We start from the raw sequence: 22,926 nt of genomic DNA, 5'->3' as shown, positions 1-22,926 counted from the left end.
GACTGCTGCTTTTTTGCTTTGGTTTGACCCATGGGTTTTAAACAGCTAAAGGCCCGAGTAAACAACATGTAGGTTTATAATCTACTTTGGAATAAAGCCTTGGTGACAAATGTTCATTCTGCTAACATGAAAATATACACAATTGTTCATAAATAATGACATTCCAACAACTCCAACCAGTCATAAGGGTCAATTTTTCAAAATTGAGATTTATGCATCATCTGAAAGTAAATAAGCTTTCCATTGATGCATGGTTTGTTAGGATAGGACAATATTTGGCCGAGATACAACTATTTGAAAATCTGGAATCTGAGGGTGCAAAAAAAATCTAAGTATTGAGAAAATCGCCTTTAAAGTTGTCCAAATTTAGTTCTTAGCAATGCATATTACTAATAACAAATTTAATTTTAATATATTTACAGTAGGACATTTACAAAATATCTTCATGGAACATGATCTATACTTAATATCCTAATGATTTTTGGCATAAAAGAAAAATCAATCATTTTGACCCATACAATGGATTTTTGGCTATTGCTACAAATATACCCCAGCGACTTAAGACTGGTTTTGTGGTCCAGGGTCACATATATTTTGTGCTCTTGCTCATGCAATATTTCTTAAATATACAGTGTAATAGATGCCAAAAAAGTATATTACAGAGGATAACCTAACTGGAGTGACTTTGCGTTATCGGATCTATCTATCTCACATCACTGTAACAGATTCTTTCCTGTAAAGTGTATTTGGAATATCATGATGTCATTTCCCAGCAAGAGTCAGAGTGTACATAAGACATCTGGTCCTTCCTGTGTTTTGTGGGATTTTATCAAAGTTGCTTACCTTACAACATGCAGATTTAGGTTGATAGAAATACTTTTTTTATAGAGTTGTGTAAATAAAGTATCAGATGTTGAGAATGTGGTTCAGCGGTGGAAATGATGACATTTTGTCTTCTGTTGTATTTTTTTGTGTAGAATTTTGGGGCTCCATCTTTTGATGATAAGAAGCTGGAGGTGGTGGCTGTGTTCGGCAGCATGCAGATGGCCATGTCTCGAGTCATCAACCTACAGCATCACCGCATCGCACAGGTCTGAACCCAAGCACACAATTCAGAATTTAAAAACCGTCTTGCTTTCAAGTCACGTGTTAGAATTTGAATTGAATTCAACCACACCCTAATTGGAATTCGATCGGAATGACAAGACTTGCAATTGCAGATCAAAGAAATGCAAGTCATGATTGCAGCAGTTGGTTTAATTGTATTTAATTTACTCATTTAAGAGATTAGGGTAAATTAGAGCTTTTGGGGAGAAGTGTTCTTCCACCATGGTAAAATGAAACTTCATTTATCAAATATGATGAAATATACAGTACTTAAATTAAATGCAGTTTTTTTAAAGGATAGGTTTATTTTTTAATAATTAATTATTAATATCATCTAATGTTGTGTATGAGAACATGTTTATGGGTAATTTATGATAAATAATGTAATAATATGCATCACTTGGGTGAATTAAACATTATTTAAAACTATTCTTCTATCAGTCATATCAGTTGACATGTGCTTTGATCTCCTCAGTGTCGGCAGGTGAAGATCACTATCCTGGGTGATGAAGGTGTGCCAGTGCAGGTGGACGGTGAGGCCTGGATTCAGCCTCCTGGCATCGTCCAAATTGTCCACAAGAACCGAGCCCCGATGCTCACCAGAGACCGGGTCAGTGTGTGCGCGCGCTCATCTTCTTTAAACTGTCTCAACAGACCAGCATCGCCTGATCATTTTCACTCGTATGGGATTCTGATAAGCTGCTGTCCCCACTGGACTAACCTAACCAGCAAGACCTCCTTTGTCAACCAGTTACACCAGACAAACAAGCTCTATCAGCTTAGTTTTGCAGACGAACTGCAGAGTCAAGTCAAGTCACCTTTATTTATATACAGTTATATACAATACAGATTTTCAATTTTCAAAGCAGCTTAACAGTAATAGACAGGGGAAAAAAATAAATATGAGACAAATTCAAATTATTCTGTAAAACACTACAATGATGTCAGTTCAGTTCAATAACTGTAAAAATCATCAGTTAGGAAATTAGTTCTTTGTGCAGCTCTACAAAGGCAATAGTGACGCTATTCAGCTCGAGTCAGTTCAATGTTGATACAATTCAGTTCAATAACAGTGTTGATGTTGTAAAATTCATCAATTATGAAACAAAGATGATTAAGAAATAAAGCAGCTCTACAGCTGTCATCTTCCAGCTGAAATCAGTTTAAGTTTTGTTTGTATCCAAAAGTGTTAGTGCAATCAATTCAATAATGCAGTATTACTGAATATTTTTTGAGTGTTTTTTAAGCCAAAGGTGACAGTGGCAAGGAACCCAAGCTCCATCAGGTGACAGAAATGGAGGAAAAAACCTTGGGAGTTCTCCTCTGACCAAATGAATGAACACAGTGTAATTTATGATTCCAAGCTGCATCAGCCAGCTCCGTCTGCTTGAAGATTGGGATATATCACACTGGCATCACCAACACCAAAATCTATCATTCAAAAGATATCTCTTATGCTTCCCAAGGCTGCATTTATTTGATTAAAATACAGCAAAAACAGTAATATTGTGAAATATTATTACAAATTAAAATAACTATTTTAAATGGTTTCTATTTTAGTTTTCTAATTTAATATATTATTCCTGTGATGGCAAAGCTACATTTTTCAAAGCTGAATTTTCACTCTTCTGTGTCACATGATCCTTCAGAAATCATTCTAATGTGCTGATTTAGTGCTCAACGAACATTTCATATTATTATTATCAATGTCAGAAGCATTATAGCCCCTTGTTCCCAGCCCCCTAAACATTTCTGACCTCAAACTTTAGTGTAGATGTGCATTCTGTCATCATTGTGTGTTGATGTGACACTAGGCGTTCGAGAGCACGCTGAAATCATGGGAAGACAAGCGGAAAGGTGACAGCCGCCCAGCCCGGCCCCGACTGAATTCCCAGCAGTCCATGGAGTATCTGAGTGAAGAGGAATGTGCGCAGGTCCAGCAGCTTGGTTTAGTGGCCGACACACTCATCAACAGGTGTGTTTATGTGTGCCTGTATGAAGAGTCTATGACATCCACACAAATGTAGTTTGTAACCCAACAGGAATGTCACACCTCAGTGAATATCAATGCATACATTTGTGGGAAGCTATTTCATAACTATGTGAGGACTATTGAAGAAATGAACTGTATCTGTTTTACCTGAAACCACACCCATTGCTGTAACTTCTAATCCTCAGAAATGTGACACTTCCTTGTATTAATTCACAAGTAATTTTACTGTCATAATTACATTTAAAATCATGTGTTAAAGGCTTATGTGGAGGATAAACGTGTAATATGCTGCAACTGAATGCGTTGTGATGATGTTTTGTAGGATCCGGGAGGTGGCTAACACTCATAAGGTGGTGGAGCAGGAATTAGCTCATTCTGTCAATGCCAGTGCTGCGGTCCTGAGTGAAGCCTTCCCCTCCAAACCCTCCAGCCCTGAGGTGACCAGAACACTGTTGTTGTTGGACTGTTAAGTTTAGAGAATGTTTACCAATCAAATTAACACAGTTAACGAATTTTTGACATTCCAGCTGCTTTATTCTGTTTGTACGGCAATAAAAAAGTATGAATATAATATATATAAATATATACACACTACTGTTAAAAGGTTTGGAGTCAGTAGGATTTTTAAAGAAATTAATACTTTTATTCAGCAAGGATGCATAAATTGATCAAAAGTGGCAGCAAAGACTTTTGAAAGACAATATAAACACATTGCTACAAAAAAAAAAATCGAAATTATTTTTTTATTAATTATTTTTAAAAATTATTTCAAATAAATGCTGTTCTTCTGAATTTTCTATCAAAAAATCCTGAAAAAAATGTATCACAGTTTCCACAAAAATGTTATGCAGTAACTGTTTTCAAAATTAATAATGAGAAGAAATTATTCTTGAACAGCTTATTAGAATGATTTCTAAAGGATCATGTGACGCTGAAGACTGAAGTAATGGAGGTTGACAATTCAGCTTTGCCATCAAATATATTAAAATATTGATAAACAGTTATTGTAAATTGTAATCATATTTGACAATATTACTGTTTTTACTGTATTTTTGTCAAATAAATGCAGCCTTGGTCAGTATAAGTGACTTCTTTTAAAAAACATTAAAAAATCTTACCGACTCCAAATTTTTGAACGGTGTGATATTATATACAGTCCCAATGTGAGACACCACTGGTGAATATGATTGTAGGAGTCTGTCCCACTTTTGCTTTAATGATGGCATCACTTATTGTAAGCTACATTAATTCCACAAATTTGTGTAGATCCTGATGTGGAAGCAAGGAAGCTATTATAAAGTAGTTAATGTCACAAATATTCTTTAAAAAACCTGAAACATTCCGCTTATTTTGCAAGTTTAAACTGAATTTAATAACTGTGTGAACCCCACTGTATATATTCATAGCTCATAGCAGCGAGGGATGTGATGAGGATCAGCTCAGTCCAGCTCTGCTTTAAAGGTTAACAAATGCACCTTTCAGTCTCCAGTAGGAATAATAGCAGGTCCTTTCTTCCTGCTGGGACTTTCATGCTGTTCTCCACAGGACCTCCATTGACCAGCCAATTGAAGAAAAACTGAAGGAACTGAACAACACTGTGTGTTAATCACTGAACAGCAAGAGTCTGTCAGGAAGTCAAACTAAACTTGAGCTGTGACCGTGTGCATGTGTGTTTTCTCTGCAGAGTTTGAGTCGCAGTACAGCTGTAGATATTGTCAACAGCAGTAAAGTCCTCCAGCAAGAGACCAAGATGCTGCTAGAGGGAAAACTGCTGGTGAGCGGCATCACTGTCTCTCTCTATCTTTCTCTTGCCTGTTCTTGTACAGAAGTAATGCAGTCCGAAATATGATAAAGGCATTTTTTGTATGTGTGTGTGTGTGTGTGTGTGTGTAGCAGTTGGAGCCTTCTCAAAAAGAGGAGCTTCTTTCCACAGTGGACCGTCTCAGCACTGAGTTACACAAGCTGGAGGACATTCACTGGATCTGTCCCAGCATGCACTGCTCTGAGGAGGTTTGTCCTACCCAACATTCATGTCTCCAGTGCTTAACTTTGAGTGTGACCCTTTGGACTTGCATTTTAGCTAGCATTACTTTATCTATAGAGCACAACAATTGGATTCCAAAAGTAAAAAGTACATTCGTTTTCTCCAAATAGATTTTTTTTTCAATAGGGTGTGATTTGAACTTTTAAAAAAAATGAATAAAATAAAATAAAATACTCCTGGTGAGTATTACTAGTCGATGGTTACACTACAACTGAAAAGTTTTTTTTTAATGTTTTTGAAAGAAATCTCTTGTGCTCATTAAGGCTGAGTTTAATCAACAAATACAGTACCATGGTGATATTGTGAAATATTATTACAATTTATAATAACTGTTTTCTATTTTAATATATTTTAATGTGTAATGTATTCTTGTGATGGCAAAGCAAAATGTTCAACAGCCATTACTCCAATCTTCAGTGTCACATGATCCTTCAGAAATCATTCTAATATACTGATTTGCTGCTCAACCAACATAAATATTAATTTTTATAAATGTTTAAAACCGTTGTTCTGCCTAATTAGTTTGTGGAAATAGATTTTTTTTTTCTAGAAGTTGATAAGTTCAAAAGAACAGCATTTATTAGAAATAGAAATCTTTTGTAATATTGTAATTTGTCTTTACTGTTCCTGTTGATCGGTTTAACGCATCTTTGCTAAATAAAAGTATTCATTTCTTTCAAAAAACACTTTAGATTTTTAAACCAAATTTTTGAATGGTAGTGTATAAACTTTTAAATGGCATCATCATATATGGTATAATTTTTTTGTTCTGAATCAATGAATATAATTTTGCAGCTCATCTTTAGCTAGTTTGCATCATGGCATAAAACTGATCATGTGATAAGAACAACATACATCACATGCATTACTGGATTCCAGCTTATTACATTGCATATCACCCCGTCTTTCTTCCCGTCTACCTGTTGTTCGTTTAATACCAGGACCCGTCCCGTGTGCCTGGTAAAAGCAGTATGAAGCTGAAAATCATGCCCAAGGGGAAGAAGGAGAGAGAGCGGTTACATAAACAGCGGTCCAGTGGCTCTCTATCAGGTAAGACACATTCACTTGCAGAAACACAGTATTAACCAGCCTCATAATCTCATTGTCATGCTGGATTATTCACAGTAAGACTGTCATATGCAGCAGCAGTGTAGTGCAGGATGTGGCGCAGCCATGTCTTACGAAGCAAGTGCCAGTTGCTTGGCCTGATTGTAAACTAATTATTTCTAATCATCTCCTTGAACAATTGTCAAAAGTTTGGACACATTATGATTTTTAATTGTTTTTAATGAAGTCTCTTATGCTCACAATTAATTGTACTTAAGCTCACAACCCTATTCTGAACACATTTGTTTGCACCGCTCAGGATCTTGGGATATCAAAGGCGGGATGTGTGATGTTGATTCCACGGGCAACTGAAGAGCTGAAGTGGTTTGTTGCAGCTCTGTCACGAGGACACACTCTGCCACAGGACATTGTTTTACGGCCAGTGAGGGAGGACGTGAGACCCGCTGTGAGACACATGTCCCACCCCAGTGTTTGTGAGCGGCCCGGCACTGCATTACTGTGCTTCTGTTCCGTTTCTACTCTGCCTGCGGATGGTGTCACAGGAAATGCTCATCATCAGAGAGCAGGAAGTGGATCATCCATCATCTCTCTCTTTTCAGCAAGGCGACTAATCTGTTCTGTTTTTTAATCTTATTTTATGATCTTGCTACTTTTTTCTCTTTTTATTAATATTCAAGCCATCAGACACAAACTATACAACTTTATTCGCTCACCAAAGGGAAAAAAAAAATATATATATATATTTCTTTGGCCCCGTCCTGTCGCCGGCTGAACAACAAGAAAGGAACAAATTAAATCAAACAAAACAATTGTATTAAAATGAAGACAATTAAACAAGTGCAAAAAAAAAAGGAATATCCTGATGAATGAATGTATGGTGGTCCTGTATTATTCGTCAGACTGGCTGAATAGTTAATCTGCATCTAGTCTCTGTATCTCTATCAAAAGACCATCTAGTTTCTGCATGCCTTTCATGCCCTTATGCAGAAAAAAAGGTCTATTTTTTCTTTTTACTCTCGGATCATCAGCCAAGTCATGATGGTGTATCACTAGTGTGTCAATTGAGCCATCGTTCTAGAAGCTTCAGTGCCGTAACTCTTGTGCCAAGTGAGTAAATGGAGCGCAGTGGTTTAAAGTGAGCTGTTTCTTTACTATTTTCTGCAGGGAAATGTCGTGAAAGAAAGTGATGCTGTATGTCGTACATTTCAATGTATTTTATCTCGCCTTGCACTTTAATATAGAAAACAAATGTTTAAAAATGCAAACTTAAAAGGTTGTGTTTTTCTTGTCATAAGAATACTGGTATCCATTCATGGAAAACCTATGATGAGATATGTTACATATAAGACAGTATATAATCCAACTTATGAATGTTATTAAACTGTTGCCCCTTTTCAGGGGTCAGTCTGGACATGGGAACCCTGAGGGAAAGCAAAACTTGAACTTGCCTAATGTGTGGATCACAAGCAGTATTTATCAACAGATTCCAATGGTACAGTGTAACGCGTTTCCATTAAAAGAAATAGTATTCACAATACTGGACAATTTAATTGTTTTCTTGATAGTTGTGAGCCAAAGTCTAACAGTATTGCTCTGTAAAAAGAAAAAGACATTACAAATATGGTCTTGATATGAAAGTTTGATGGACAGTCTAGGTGCTGGTTGTGCCTCTAAAACTAGGACTGTATTTTTTATTTTGCATGTCTTTGTTTTAAACTTCCTCATCTGTGATGAATTGTTGCTGTGTGCTGTTTATTTTTGATTGACATAGCAAGCATTACTTTGACCATCTCCGTGTACCAGCACATCGATTATGACTGTGGTAATCAGGTACAAGCGGAAGGCAATGATTTTATGAATAGAACATTTATTTTTGAATTTTTTCTTTGAACAGAGAAAAAGAACCAAAACAGAAGAGATTGAATTTTTATTTGCTGGTACCAATTGTCAAGACTACTGTTTACTTTTAAGATGTTTTATTTAAAACATTTTTGCCATATGGGTTGCAGTCAAGCTTCCATGGCCTTGGACTCTGTCTGACTGCAATCACCTACTTCAGGATTGTTGCTGTTGACTTGACGCAAAAATAAAGTGTGGCCATTACTGTTTGACTTGTTGCACTTTATTACCATGGTTTCACATAAGAGAGCTCAGTTTGCTTTCTGTCCATTTCAAATCGGAGTTCATTCATTGCTTTGTCAGTGTTGAAAACCTACATTATTTTCAGCGACCGGTGAAAAGTTTGGGGTTCGTATGATTTTATTTCACTTTTATTCAGCAAAAGTGTGAGTAAAGGCTTTTAAATTGGAATTGTTAAAAAACTTTTCTTTTTTTTTTTTTTTACACACGGATCATGATACAAGACTGGAGTAATTGGCTGCTGACAATTCAGCTTTCCAATCATAGGAATAAGCTACATTTTAAAATACAATCAGAACAGAACACTCTTTAAAAAATATAAAAAAAAGATTTACCTACCCCAAACTTTTGAAGAGATATATTTTCAAACACATATTTTCAAAATTTCTATGAAACTGTGTGCAAAACTGAAAGATGAGTTTTAAAGGGGTCATATGATGTTGCTAAATAGAACATTATTTTGTGTAATGAAATGTGTTTATGTGGTTTAAGGTTAAAAAAACACATTTTCCACATACTGTACATTATTGTTTCTCCTCTATGCCCCGCCTTTCTGAAACGTGTCGATTTTTACAAAGCTCATCGGTCTGAAAAGCGAGGTGTGCTGTGATTGGCCAGCTATCCAGTGCGTTGTGATTGGCCGAATACCTCAAGCGTGTGACGGAAATGTTACGCCCCTTACCATATTGTGATGATGCCCTGTCCGGCCGGAGCGATGAGACAAAAACATGAAAACCCATTATAAACGAGGATTTGTTGCATCCAGTGGGTACATAATTACATATTATAATGACTTGAACATGAAAACCCATTATAAACGAGGATTTGTTGCATCCAGTGGGGACATAATTACATATTATAATGACTTGTACTGTCTTTTTATGCATTGCATCGTGCCACGCAAACATAAAACCATGTCTGCATTTGTGATATCTTCCCACATCGTGACGTAGACATGTGGGGGCGTGTTAGAACGAGCCGTTTTAGGTAGGAGTGGTTAACTCAACTTTTATAAAGAATATCTCTTTGGATTTGAGACTTTAGTCTTTGCAAATTTACAGATCTTCTTTATGCACCAAGAGTTTGTAACACTCTAAAGAGAAAGGAAAAATTGAAATCGCATCATATGACCCCTTTAAAAAAGACTTCTCTAACTTTTAAGCACACAATAACATATTTTAGCAGACAAAAAAAAAAGGCTAACCCCACATTTTTATAAATCCCTTGTGATATTGTAAACAAATACATAACCTCAGAAACACAATCGTTACTCCTCAGAATAAATGTTCATTTTTCTGGGGGGACAGCAGCAGGCTCTTCTAGCTCAGGTGGTCCATCACCTGCCTGATTTTCTTCTTTTTTTTCCTCACTCTCTTCCTTCTCCTCTTCGTCTTCGAAGTCAGACTCACTGATGTCATCATCTGAGATGTACCAGTCGGGTTTGACGTCTTCCTGTTCTGTGTTCATCTCATTGGTGACCTCTGGCTCAGGTTTGTGTTTGGGGTCCTCAAGTTTCCCCCAGGCTACAGCATCAGCCTTCCACATGGTCACCTCAACTTTAGAGGGCACCATATTCACAAAACTGCTCTTCACGTCAATCACCTAAGAGACCAGAAGTGGACACAGATGTTTGACTGCATTTGACTTATGAGTAAATAAATACAGTGTGTATATATATATATATATATATATATATATATATGTATGTATATATATATATATATTGTTGTTCGAACAATTTAAACTAAAAGCATTACTTTCTAAGTTTCAGGAGGATATATAATTGCTTAATCATAACAGACTGTACAGCAATCTTACCCCCCATAAGTGGATGTCCTTATGAAACACTTTGACACCCTCAAACTGAATGTGGCATGTTAACTGCAGATTGATGGAGACAAAAAAATATATATTTATGGACAAAGACACAAATACATTTATAAAATGTCATTGGATGCTGATGTGAAGTGACTTTTGCATGTTGTTTTGAACTGACCACTGTGCGGTTTGCCTCCACGTAGGATTGCTCTGGACTGGAGTTCTTGGCGTAGATTGTGAACACGACCTGGTTTCCCGTCTGGTGCCAATCATGCCTGCAAGCCACCTTCTTTTTGTCCTGCAGACCCAACACAAACACGACATACAGATTTCAGAAAGGGGTAGTTAGTTGTTCTTGATTATACAGCCTACTGAATGTCCATGCAAATAACTATCAACTGAACAAAAAAGTGCATTAGCTCTCACCTGTTTGGGGATCCAGCAGTGTTTTCCTGTTGTGCAGCCCTTCTGATCCAGGAAGGCGTTGAAGTCGGTGGTTTTTATGCAGCAGCAGTTCCAGTATTTGTATCTAGACAGTGATAGCCAGATGTGAATTATCATGCATCTCCCGTCTCATCTCACAAAAACAATATGTTTAATTGCTGATAGTAAGAGCACTTGTGTGAACACATCGTGATCTCTTTGTTGAATTGGACTGCACATGTGGATCTCAATGAGAAGCTTTATGAAAATAGGCCTTGCTTGTATAGTTAGAGGTTGAGTCATATTTCCAAATAAAGACTCAAATGCTGCAGGTTTCTTACCCTTCATGGAAGACGGGGACCCCGGGATGATATGTGCAGATCTCTGCATTCGTCTCTGGACTCTGGTAAATCTGAACGCACAAATGATCAAAGTGTTTGAACAGCTATTCATAGTCAACACAGAGACTACAGTCTAAAGAAAGACATTTCTGCTCCAGAGAAACGCTCACAGAAACTCAGCATATTCACAAAAGCAAAACTTTAAAGTGCTGATGCACCTGAACTCAGCATAAGCTCTGTGTCATCCGTTTACTGCCTTCACAAAATACACTAATTTTTCTACTCATCCAAATAGATAAATGAACAGGAGGCTGTAACAGAGCTATACGTGCTGTCAGTCTCACTGGCTAAAGAGAAAACACCATGAACTCTGACAAAAGAGAACCAACATTATGCCATTAACTTGATGAGCAGGACTGAGCACAATTCAGAATTGAAGAATTATTTTCCTTTCACTACAAACGATTACATTTCAGTTTCCACAGGAGTCTGAAATTAAATTTGAATGGGATTGACAGGAAGAGGAATTTACTAAACTGCAGATCAAAGTCTGTGCTTACGTCGTCTGAATCCTTTTCAAAGACCACAGTGCATAACATGACATTTAATGAAATATATTAATTAAATACCCTAAATTAAATTCCTTGTGACATTTCAAACCATCTATGAAAACATGCTTATAGCTAATTTATAGTGGGGGAAAAAAAGCAAAAAGGTGAAACACGTCATTAAAAAAAAAAAGTAATTAATTCAATTGTGAACAACACACAACTCTGCTGATACATGTTTAGTTCTCATATGGACTAAAGAACAGCTCCGCTGAGTAATTACCATCATGATGAACCTTTGAGATTTCAGCAAACTAATCCATTAAAGATGATCCTTTCCTTTAGAAGGGAAGCTTTAACAGAGGGCACTAAGGTCAAATCCCAGCAAGCGATCTGAACCTGCGGCTTTAGTCAATAATTCTCACTCACCTTCTGCTCTGCGTCCATTCAACATTACACTGGTAAAAAAGCTGTTCCTGTTCTCATGGCATTAGTTGTAAGGACCAAAGGAGGCTGAAAGGCCCAGGATCGATTCTTTGTGGAGTCTGTCTGGAGTGTCATTCTTTATTATGGCCACTAGATGGCATGAACTGTATATTTCGTTAAGCAAGCTGGTTTGTTTGGCGTAATTGACATATTACATGAGCACCTACTGTTTTACATCCTGTGTTCTTGCACTTAACCCCAGCCATGATGACTTGACTCTCTGCAGGACAGCGAGAGGGAAGAGGTGACGGGAGAAAGGCAAAACAACAGTGAGATGAAGAAGTCAGCTGATTTCTCAAAATGTGCTAGTCACATTATATAAAAAAATGACAGTCATGCGTCACGATACAAACAGGACACACAACACAAATACCCTACACAATCCTACAGTAGACCTGTGAGCACAGCAGGGTGTTACTGTGTTTTTACAGAGGTCTTACTGTAAGTCACAGATTATGGACAGGTGGACCTCTCAAAATACCGTCACGGACTGAAATAAACTTTGGCAGAACCAAGCAGTGGCGGTTCGTGGGTTTTAAAATAGAGGAGGCACACTAATTGTATTGGTCTGGGATCCCTGCCGATCATTATTATTATTTGCTTAACCACTTTAAAATGGCTTTTTGGTTGCTTTTAGTCAGAAAACGTAAAGAAAACGACATACATACAGCAAGATAATATAATTTCACTTACCTGGCCTATCACTTGAAGCAAACATCCATCCCTTCTTAAAAGTCTGTGTTAAAAGAGAGCTGCCTGTTGCGCCATTTAATTAAGCCGACTGCTGTAGCCTATATCCAGCTTAGGCTGTTTTCCCTAAATTTGTATACTGTTTGAATGACAGCTTGGTAAATCTAGTTGGCAATCAAATATTCAATATCGCTACTCGTCATAAGTACTTGGTACATTATCAGCACAGCGGCAATGAATTGTGAATTGTATTAACATTAAATCGTCCTCCTCCCATTTTCACCTCAAAATTATGGGGAAGCTGTGCCTCCCCTGCCTCCCCCGACAAGCCGCCACTGGAACCAAGAGCTATATAAACACTGCACTAGCAATGATACTGGCAAAAAAAAATTTAAAAAAACGCTTTTACCTTTTAAATAGGAGGAGAAAAATGCTTTTTGTTTGTGCTGGCTGTGTATGTGTGCAACATGCACTCTTCCTCAAGAACCATTAACAAAAATACACAAAAATAAATATGATTTAGACCAGTGTTATTTTAGTACCATTGATATAGATATTTTTTTTGGTAAAACTTTACAATAAGGTTCCATTAGTTAATGTTAGTTACAAACAATTTATTACAGTATTTATTAATCTTCGTTAATGTTATTTAATGAAAATACAGTTGTTCATTGTTAGTTCATGTTAATCCACAGTGCATTAACGAATATTAACAAGCACAACTTTTGATTTTAATAATGCATTAGTAAATGTTGAAATTAACATGAACTAAGATTAATCAATGCTGCAGAAGTCTTGTTCATTCTCAGTTCATGTTAACTGAAGTAGTAACTAATGAACCTTATTGTAAAGTGTTACCATTTTTTAAAATTATATTTTATTATTTTATTAGTTATTTTATTTATGCTTATGTTTTGTTTCCACTTTAATTTTAGTTAAAGTTTTAGTAATTTTTGCAATAGAGTTTGTCATTTTTATGATAATAACCCTGATGCAGACTATATTAAATACAGGCTCACTTGCAAAATGAATAAACATAATTTGTGCCGAAAACAATGTATTTTGTGAATTATTGGCTGCAAAGATTAACTCCCATTTATTTCTCTTTTTTTTTTTTTTTTTGCAATATATATAATTATTATTAAACTATACTGTTAATGTTATGGTATGCAAAGATTGATGCTTTTTATTTATCAATTTATTTAGCCTTTTTGCATTATTTATATGATTAATAATATTAAACTATCATATCAATATTGTTTCAGTGTTAATACTAATACATTTCATCACATGGTTTTAAAGGATATTTGTGTTACTTTTGTGTTGGGTTGCAACATTATTAAACATTATTTGTGCTGAATGCAGTGCATTTTGTGAATTATTAGCTGCAAAGATTAATCCTATTTCTTTATCTATTTTTTTTTTACATTACATTAGCATTACTAATAGTATGAATACATTATTATTAATGTATTTCATTTATTTATTTTACAGACATGTTTACCTTTGTGTTGGGTTGCCAATAAATGTCCAATATTAAATCAGGGTGCTGAAGCAAAACCAGCAGAGAACCAATGCACTAGAATCAACATGCTTGTGTTGCAGGTGATCCTGAGCTTTAGGAATAATAGGAATTGCTCACCTAGCTTCTCTCTCTTCTCCCTCTCAGTGATCTCCATTTTCTCCATGATCTGAGCCAGAGAGGGAGAGATCTTCACCTGCAGCTTTGTCTGTGGCTCATCTGAGCTGGGAAGGAGGGAATCGAAAAACATGTCACTGTCTGTTTTTATTTAACAGTCACAAGGAGCTGTACTTCTCTTTTTGAAAGAGACAAAGAGAAGGCTTCAGAGAAGGAAAACTAATTTTGTATTCAGAACAATGAGTTGGTGTGTGAAACAGAACACACTGTGTGTGAGCTGCGTATGTACTCTATATACCTGGGTCTCTCTTTTTCCAGGGCTTCTGCAGATTTGGGTCCCTGGTAGATCATTTCCTTTCCACTGTGCTGCTTCACGTCTCCCTTATCAGACGTCATCTCCAGCTGCAGAGGCTCCTGAGGCTTCTCGTTACTATGGCGCCCACGGGTGCAACCCTGAGAGGACAAGCACAGAAAGCAGAATGTGCCAATCGACACGTGACTGAGAGAAAATAATTAGCAGATACACAGCAGATAAATGACATGTTTGAGATTGTGTGAATGTGAATGTCTCTCCATCACAAAGATGGCATGATAAGTTCGATTATTACTACTATAATTACTTATTTTTGAGTTTACACATCTGTTAGCTTTTGTAGTTCTTGATATTCAGTACTGCTCATATTGGCTGCTATATGATAATTTGGTATTTGATAAGTCATCTGATAAATGAATATACATGAAATACATGAAAGTCTGCCACGCTATTGAATTTAATTCTTTTATGTATTTTATTTTTATTTATCAGTGGTTCTCAACCAGGAGGCCAGGAGGCCAGAAAACTTCCAAGGTTGCCTCAAGACAAAATTATTTACATTTTAATTTCAATTCATTTTAAAAATGTGATTTCTAGACCTGGAAAAGTCATGCAAATGAATAAAATATTAAACTGCCATTGACTTTTATTTATAATGAATATTTCTAGTTATGTCAAGTACTATAACATTTTATTAAGTACATATTAATGAATTGAAATTAAAAATCCTTATCTTTAGACTTTGTAGTACTTTGGATTATACTGCATTATACTGATATGTTTTCAAACACTTTACAAGGAGATTCAGTTCGTTAGCAATTAACGCAATTTATATCATGAAATCCAGTCTGAGCAGCGTGAGATGACACCATCACAATTATCATATTATTAGCATACCTTGATTGACAAGAACTCTGAGAAATCTGTCGTCCTCTTTTTACAGCAGGACCAGCCCTGAGGAGAAAACCCCAAACAAAGAACCACATCAGACAGCCAAGAACAAAATAAAACAAAAACATGAATACTAGGCTCCCTAAGAAGCAGGCAAACTCGACAGCGCTCTTATATTACGACAGAACTGAGCAGCCGGCGGTCTGTATGGAGTGAGACACATTTTGAGCTCACCTTTAAGGCATCGTGGAAGATTGGCACTCCGGGGTGAAACTGACAGGCATCTTCAGGTGGTGAGAGAGAAAATAGGGTTAGTAGAAGACAGTTATCTACAGAAGTTCATCCTCATTACTATTTTTTTATGACCAGGACTCATCAGGACTCAATACAGCGGAGTGATGAGTCAGTTGGGAGATGAGCCATTTATGGAAGTAACATTTGATTAGAACACCTCCAAATGTGCTCGAGACTTCATGGATCCAATAAACCTCTAAGGACAAACATTAAATCACCTTTTCTACAATTTCCAAATGTTATAAATAAAACATGGAAGGATAAATGGTACATAGCTGGAGGCGGTCTTGTTGCAAAATGACATCAAAGTTAAAGGGATAGTTCACGTTCAGTTGCTGGTCCCCATTGAGTTGCATAATGTTTTTTTTTTCTCTCTCCATACTATGGAAGTCAATGGGGACCAGCAACTGAAGGTGAACTATCCCTTTAAGTCCTGGCCCCCAGTGTCTCTGAGGCCAGCGGATCTCATTTACACTGCAATCAGCTGTCGGCTCACCACTATCTATTTATATAATTCAATTTCTAAAACAGCAGCTTCACAGGTCTAGTGCAGAAAGTGATAAAACACTTCTCTTTCAGTTGTCAAACTCTAAAGGTGATGATACACTGGGCAGCTTTTTGAGCAATGTTGCCGTCAATGGGCAACCAGCTGAGACACAGGGCCCACGACTGATCTAAAGTATCCCGATAGATATTTGTTGCCCATTGTCAATGGGAAAGTGCCCAAACAACATTGCTCAAAAAAACTAAAGTCCTGTGTATCAACACCTTAAATGTTGTTGGTAAATTGGTAACATCAGGACTGTAATATCAGCCATGACCTTCACATGGACAATTAAAATATATACAGTTCAATTAAAAATAAATTCAAGATATACTTTTTTTTTTATTATTACAATAGGCTATAAATTGATAAATTGTAAAAAATTAATTAGAAATCTTACCATCTGAGTTTTTGTCAGCATCAAATCGACCCCCGCAGCCTCTGTTGTAACACAGTAGAGCCATGTTGTACTGTTTGTTATTCAGGTTGACTTTCGATTTATCACTGGTCTCTTTTCTTTGTTTATATACTCTGTTCTGCGTTCGTCTCAGGTACTTATGAACTCGCACAGCCGCTGTGAAACTTCTCCAGAACTTTCAGCCGAGGAGAGATCCAGAAGGAACACGTCCAGGGAAAGAGAAGGAGAGAGATGTTCTAGTCTGAATGAACTCTAAAAATAGCCAGTGCCATGTGCGCTCTCTCTCTCTCCTTACAGCTGTTGGGGTCTGTCTGAGAGGGTGTGACATTCCCGGGATCTGATGGGGGCAGGGGCTAGAGCTGAATCCTCAACATCTCACTAAAACCACTAACAAATGCCATAGAATAAACTGAAACCTGTCTTCTCCAAAGCTGGTCTATCGTGTCACTTTTCTTGATTAACATCATCGATAATGGCTGACAAATTAAGAACATATTAACTGCTTGTAATTTTTTTACAAATGTAAATATTTGTAATAAATACTATGTAATGTTTAAAATATTAAACACCTAAAATGTTCTGTTTTATGATTTCACTTCTACAGCTATGCACAATTCTGGTTTCATATTTTTATTATTTAAAACAGCATCTGATGTAATAAACATATGAATCAAAAAAGTTGAAAGGTAGCACTTAGATCATGGTAAAGATGCTGTTTTACACTGTTGTGTTCTGTAACAGCTAGGGATCTAGGTTAGAGAAACAGATCCACAGGCAAGGTAAGAGCACAAACTGAGAGCAAACTATATCTTGGAACAACAAATAGGCACAGACTAAAATAGTAAGGCAATGCAATTAATAAACTGCAGAAGGGAAACCTTGAGGAATGGAGTCAGATACAATTCCTGACTGTGTAGAATAGATGAATATTAATAGATGTTTAGAATAAGTCGGCAACATGAAATCTGTTAAAAATGTCCTTTATTAAGAAACCGGTGAGAGCGAGCGGTAAATCCATTTATTCACAAGGCATTCACTCATGGTTCAGGTTAGAGGCTTGCAACCATAAATTTTCTTCACAAATACAGACAACAAAACAGGGACTGAGACAGAAAAAAAGAACTTACAAAAATTGACTCGAGCAAAAATTGCGAGAAGGAATATAACATACCAGATCAGCACAACCAACCACTGACAAATCATAAAAATAAGAGATATACACAGAACCCGTCCATCACTACGACAACAACTGCTTACTAAAAAACAGCACCATATTTAACAGAACTTCGCAAACGTTACATGGAACTGTGAAACTTTCCCAGGCATGTCAAATACAAAAACATGCAAGAAAAAGGGTACAAATTATAAAGCGATCGAAAGAAAATGGAGTTAAATCCATCACATATCTTGGTTCTGGGTTGATCGTTTCATTGCAGGCGTACATACGAAAGTTCAAGAGAAACTGGTATCATAAGATCGTTGGCTTCAACCAGTGCTGTGTGGTTCATGAAGCTCACGGCGAAACCAAAGGCAGTTGCAGATGAAGTCAATGAAGAGGGTGTTTGATTCAGCTTTAGTTACAGATTAAAAGTTTCACTGATGACAACCAATACAAGTCTTCTACCAGACTTGAGAGAGTTGATGTACAAGCACAACCAGACATGTCCGATTCCTTTCCCCAACGGTACATAATGAAAAAATAGTGACTGCACAATGTGGTTGACCTTCAGATGAGTAGAGCAAATGGTTAAATAATCTAAACCAGATTTGGTTACTTAGTAACTAATGGAATCAGATTGAATGCCTGGCCACATAGTCCAGGAACTACCTTAATGTCATGATAGGAAATGGTCTACTAGAGAGTAATTTGAACTTTCACAGAACCATTTTATCATTTAGATGAACCGAACAGCCAAAGACTTGCTGTGAAGTTGGGGAAAGGACCACAAATGGAAGGCACTGCTGTACATCTTTTTCCATATATTATAACCAGCTTCACATACACGTTTAACTGTCTGGACAACTTCAAAACAGTTGAAGTTTATCTTAAAACAGAAGATATACAAAGAAACATTGGTTGATTTTCCTGTTTCTGAGTCCACTGTCAAAAAGTGCTACAAAGAAAAATCAGGTGGTTCCTGTTGCAGTGAAACTCGTGCAATAGATTCAACAGAAATCACATTGACAGACGCAAAAACAACACAACACGTCACTACACAAATTTGACCAGGTATTTAAAACGTGCGTTCATACTGTAAAAACCCTGCATTCTGGGCCATGAGGCAGACATGAAGTGCAATTTCAAGAGGCCAGAGAAGAGAAAACAAAAGAACCGGACATCAGGTCATCCAAAATGAACTCGAGGGCAATGATCTTCCAGACAATGACAGACAAAATGAAACTAAACAAAAATAACCAACAACTCAGGAATGAAAAGGGAATTTATTTATGTGAATGAAAAGCAAACAAAAATTTTTTAAAAAGTTAAACAATCCCACAGTTTCTGCTTTTTATTTTCACCATGCTGAATAAATTCCTTATGGTCTGCATAAATAAATGACAAAAAACACAGTGGGGAAATCAGCATAAACATGGAGGTTGTGTGTTCTCTTTTTTGGCATTTGATGATAAATGGATTTTAAAAAAAGTTGCTGCATTGCTCCCCTGGGCTGATACATGGGGATGATGGCGCTTCTACTGAATACATATTTCTAAACATACTGCATATATCTTTCTAACAGGAAAATAAGGACAAAAAGATGCTAATAAGAATGTAGCAGACAGATAACCCACCTAAAACAAAATCATTAAAGCCAGAGAAACCAAGACAGCTCCATGACAGCACAAAGGTGAAAAGGACCTGAACACCAAGCATCCCCACCAGAGGTCTGAGACGTGTGGCACACGCTGACACATCGATTCTGAAAGGCCGCTGCTGAGCTGAGTATTCCAGGCCAGCTAATGAGCCCAGCCGAGACATATAAAATCAGGCTAAGTAGTTCAGAAGTACACTGGAGTTGGCTGCTCTTCAGTCTGGTCGAGTGCTCTAAAATAAAGGATGGAATGTAGAGCGGTGAGTCCAATACACTCAGACATTTGCTTTGTCTGCACAACTGCCCCATAAACAGCAAACAAAGGACAAACTAGCTGCTGTTTATATGAAAGATGACAAACAGCAACCACAAGGGGGAGCTGTGAAAGCAAGATCATAGGGAACGTTTCTATGCATAGCAGAGATTCTAAATAAAAATGAAAGTTTGCTACTTGAACGCCTCAACTCAGCAAAACCAAGTAAAGAAAAGCCTTTGGTGTGTCAGAGAAAAAGCGGTCATGACCCGTAGCCAGTGAAACAAGTCGACAAGCCTATAGGTTATCCGAAAGCACTACTCTCATAGGTTGCCAAAGAAGCTTGCATCTGAAGACACAGCCTTCAGCGCAGGCAGGGCTGCTAATGCATGCAGAGCTTTTAATAATACATTTTTAAAAAGACAAAATATGACTAAGAGAAAGAAACGCTGTGCTCATCGACCTGTGCCAAGGACCAGAAACTGGAGATTACCATGGAAACCCCGGCTCATGATAGCACCCTTGTACATCTTGAGATCTTTCACCCTCCCTGAAGCTCACCATCGTACATTTACTCTCTCACTCACAAACCAAGCCTCCTGTGAGTGGATAATAGAAGAGATCCTAATTAAACGGCATGGCTCCTCAGTGCCGTTACCTTGCAAACCCAGCGAGAGCATCAACATTGAATAGCCTGCATGTAAAAAGCTTTCAGTCTGAACCTGCTGGACCCCCTGACGGTGCTCAAAGGAGAATAAACTCACAAGCTTGTTAAGAGATGCTCAATAAGGAATTAGTAACCAACTCTTGCACTCACACAGAAATAAGCAAGCAGAGAAACATGATGCAGATTGTTTCTACAAAAGGAAGGGCAGGCGGTCACAAAGCACATATTACAGCAACAACATGAAACTTGCTGTGATGATGTCCTAAGCAAAGACCACACTTGAACTGATGGAAGGTCAAAATCAAACTTATTCGCCCTAATGGAACTCCAAATGTGTATGACTGACTGAGGAAGGATTATTGTTTGTTACCAATAAATTATTAAAAGTTTGCATTTATGTGTGCTTACATTATGAAACCTTGCCAGCGATATGTAGTAATAATTTTTAAAAAAGCAATAAGCCCCATGAAGCTGTAGTTTACAGTGATTTTAGAACAGCTAAAAAGCATTGTTAGGCACGACAAGGAGCGGAAATTCTAAAATCACTCTAAAATCACTACGATTTTAAAATCAGTGTAAACCACAGCTTCTTGGGGCTCATTCATCATGGCACAACTACAACCACAGCATATCTCCACTGACGTTCTATCAGTCCATGCAGAATAAAAACTAAACGCTATCACTAAATCTAGCATGAAGAAACAAAGCAGGAATTATGGGATGATGTGAAGGCTGAAGTGGAAGCCTGCTCTAGAAAGGGTTAAAGGGATTTCAGGAGGACCAAAAATGCTTTGGCTGCACAAGCAAAAATAAAGATACCCTGTTAACAGTGCCCCGTATTCTGAAAAACATACTAAAAATAGATTTTAGCTATTGATTTTGGTTCCAAAGTTGGCAAACACCGATACGCACATCCTTCAGAGAAAGAATCGTGAAGTCAGGCGCTGAGTACAAGAGTTCGCTTATGGCATTTCTCGAATCACAAAAGTACATATTTTGGCAACATAAAACAGACCATTTTAATTGATGTCATTTTCTGAAATAATAAAAAATATATATATATAACATGCTTTCTAGAAAAAAATATTACAATTTTTGAATAGGGCCACACACCCTGTACCCTTCTCCAATGCTCCCAGGGTGGGTGGTACATGTGGGAGTGGGCTCAGAGTGTGAGATGTAGTTGTAAATGTGTGACATGTTTGGTTAACACAGAAGAGCAGGAGCAGATATGTTTATCAGTGTCCTTGGAGAGACAAAACAAGGTGGGAGAGGCCAGTGAGAGGGGGCTCTTCATGTGGCTCACGTAACACCAATTTGTGTGCGTATGTATGTGCAAGACCACCATCATGTCTGAAACAGAAACCCTTAAACCAGTATAAACAATGACGGATTGACTAACCGTTTTGAACAGTAGCCATCAGTAACAGTAACACGTTATTTGTTAACATTAGACTACTAACGTTCTAGATATAAGAGACCAGCTCAATGTTATATATTATGTTACACATAAATGCATGTGTAAAGTGCTTGGGGGTTCAGATCACCTTATATAAGGGGTCAAATTCTTTCCTTGTTCTGAAATGAGAAGCCAGGGCATTGTGTTAATGAGCCATTTAAACATGTTTATGATCTAGCAACCTGCACCGTTCAGGGCATTTACTTTGACATTTACTGTTTTCCTGAACTCAACATAGGCATCTTCGTAACAGAGCAAAAAATGACAGTAACAGGAAGTCCACTTTGTTGGGCTTTAGATCTAATTCATATTAATTATGAAGTAAAAAAAAAAAAAAAGAAGAGTGCTCTGTGCAAGGTAATTTAATATCTGCAATAAAATCTACGATTTCTATGATGTATCACACCTGCCAGTAGACACCGTGCCCCAGGAAAGAAATGAACCTCAAGAGATGAAAAATGACACACTGTATGCACTCTCGTCTGTGTGTGTGTGTGTGTTGGGTAAGCTGTTTCAGACAGTGAGGTAAGCATTCTTGACACAAACACATTCCTTTCAATATGCACACTCTTTCTTTTTGTCTTGATCGCCTTTTATTTGGTGGTAGTCGGATCCTCCTCTCACTTGCTTGTTGTTCTTTTCAGCCGTCTTGTTTGGCGCTCTGCTTAAGTGCTACTTACATGAACTGCATCTGTAAAAAGACACACGAAGAGTTATAAATAAGGAAAACAGCACTGAATCGCTCAGTAATGACCGTGTGAATACAGCACTTGCCACAGGCAGGGAGCTGTGTGTTTTTTGTGTGTGTGATGGGGATATTACAATATTGCAATTCCAGTAGTTAAATGCAATACCAGTGAAATTAGCTGATGAAATCTGAATACTAGTGAAATTTGATGATTCTCAATACTACAGCAAAAACTAATATGCTATTTAACTTAATTTAAAAAGTTAAATAATATGATAATTTATAACAAA

General features: G+C 37.2%; 3 protein-coding genes across 8 annotated transcripts in view; 1 reads left to right on the top strand and 2 right to left on the bottom strand.

The window, feature by feature from the left end:
• Positions 1-8,315, top strand: part of LOC107668950 (diacylglycerol kinase delta-like) — a 76,557-nt gene extending 68,242 nt beyond the window's left edge. For 3 of the 4 annotated variants that reach the window (XM_016461038.1, XM_016461020.1, XM_016461045.1), the window contains 8 exons: positions 978-1,091; positions 1,583-1,717; positions 2,922-3,082; positions 3,423-3,537; positions 4,785-4,874; positions 4,994-5,110; positions 6,086-6,194; positions 6,511-8,315. In XM_016461038.1, coding sequence (XP_016316524.1) covers positions 978-1,091; positions 1,583-1,717; positions 2,922-3,082; positions 3,423-3,537; positions 4,785-4,874; positions 4,994-5,110; positions 6,086-6,194; positions 6,511-6,563 — 894 coding nt within the window. In that variant the 3' untranslated portion in view covers positions 6,564-8,315. The remainder of the gene's footprint in view (positions 1-977; positions 1,092-1,582; positions 1,718-2,921; positions 3,083-3,422; positions 3,538-4,784; positions 4,875-4,993; positions 5,111-6,085; positions 6,195-6,510) is intronic. The other variant, XM_016461029.1, reaches the window with a different exon arrangement.
• Positions 8,316-9,430: 1,115 nt separating this feature from the next.
• On the bottom strand, positions 9,431-17,308 carry LOC107668941 (cysteine and histidine-rich domain-containing protein 1). The gene is made up of 11 exons (XM_016461012.1): positions 16,739-17,308; positions 15,735-15,784; positions 15,507-15,563; positions 14,595-14,749; positions 14,300-14,403; positions 12,135-12,187; positions 10,934-11,004; positions 10,596-10,698; positions 10,348-10,467; positions 10,170-10,232; positions 9,431-9,953 (listed from the first exon to the last, which is right to left on the bottom strand). Exons 1-11 carry the CDS (start codon positions 16,800-16,802, stop codon positions 9,639-9,641), a joined length of 1,155 nt encoding a protein of 384 aa, XP_016316498.1. The 5' UTR covers positions 16,803-17,308; the 3' UTR covers positions 9,431-9,638.
• A 412-nt stretch (positions 17,309-17,720) lies between these two features.
• LOC107668925 (phosphatidylinositol-binding clathrin assembly protein-like) overlaps positions 17,721-22,926 on the bottom strand; it is a 67,671-nt gene continuing 62,465 nt past the window's right edge. For all 3 annotated transcript variants that reach the window (XM_016460989.1, XM_016460998.1, XM_016460981.1), the window contains one exon: positions 17,721-22,639. In XM_016460989.1, coding sequence (XP_016316475.1) covers positions 22,625-22,639 — 15 coding nt within the window. In that variant the 3' untranslated portion in view covers positions 17,721-22,624. The remainder of the gene's footprint in view (positions 22,640-22,926) is intronic.

The sequence above is a fragment of the Sinocyclocheilus anshuiensis genome, unplaced genomic scaffold (assembly GCF_001515605.1).
Source record: "Sinocyclocheilus anshuiensis isolate Anshui unplaced genomic scaffold, SAMN03320099.WGS_v1.1 scaffold337, whole genome shotgun sequence".
NCBI lineage: Eukaryota > Metazoa > Chordata > Actinopteri > Cypriniformes > Cyprinidae > Sinocyclocheilus > Sinocyclocheilus anshuiensis.
Note: the sequence above shows the minus strand (reverse complement) of the source record. Positions and strands in the feature narration are given on the sequence as shown.

Bases quoted from the DNA above. Each gene is read 5' to 3' on its own strand.
- LOC107668941 (XM_016461012.1), bottom strand. From the start codon at position 16,802: ATGGCTCTACTGTGTTACAACAGAGGCTGCGGGGGTCGATTTGATGCT. The intron at 10,468-10,595 runs GTGAGAGCTAAT...TTGGGTCTGCAG, and splicing joins ACTGCTGGATCCCCAAACAG to GACAAAAAGAAGGTGGCTTG. The intron at 9,954-10,169 runs GTAAGATTGCTG...CTGGTCTCTTAG, and splicing joins AGGACATCCACTTATGGGGG to GTGATTGACGTGAAGAGCAG.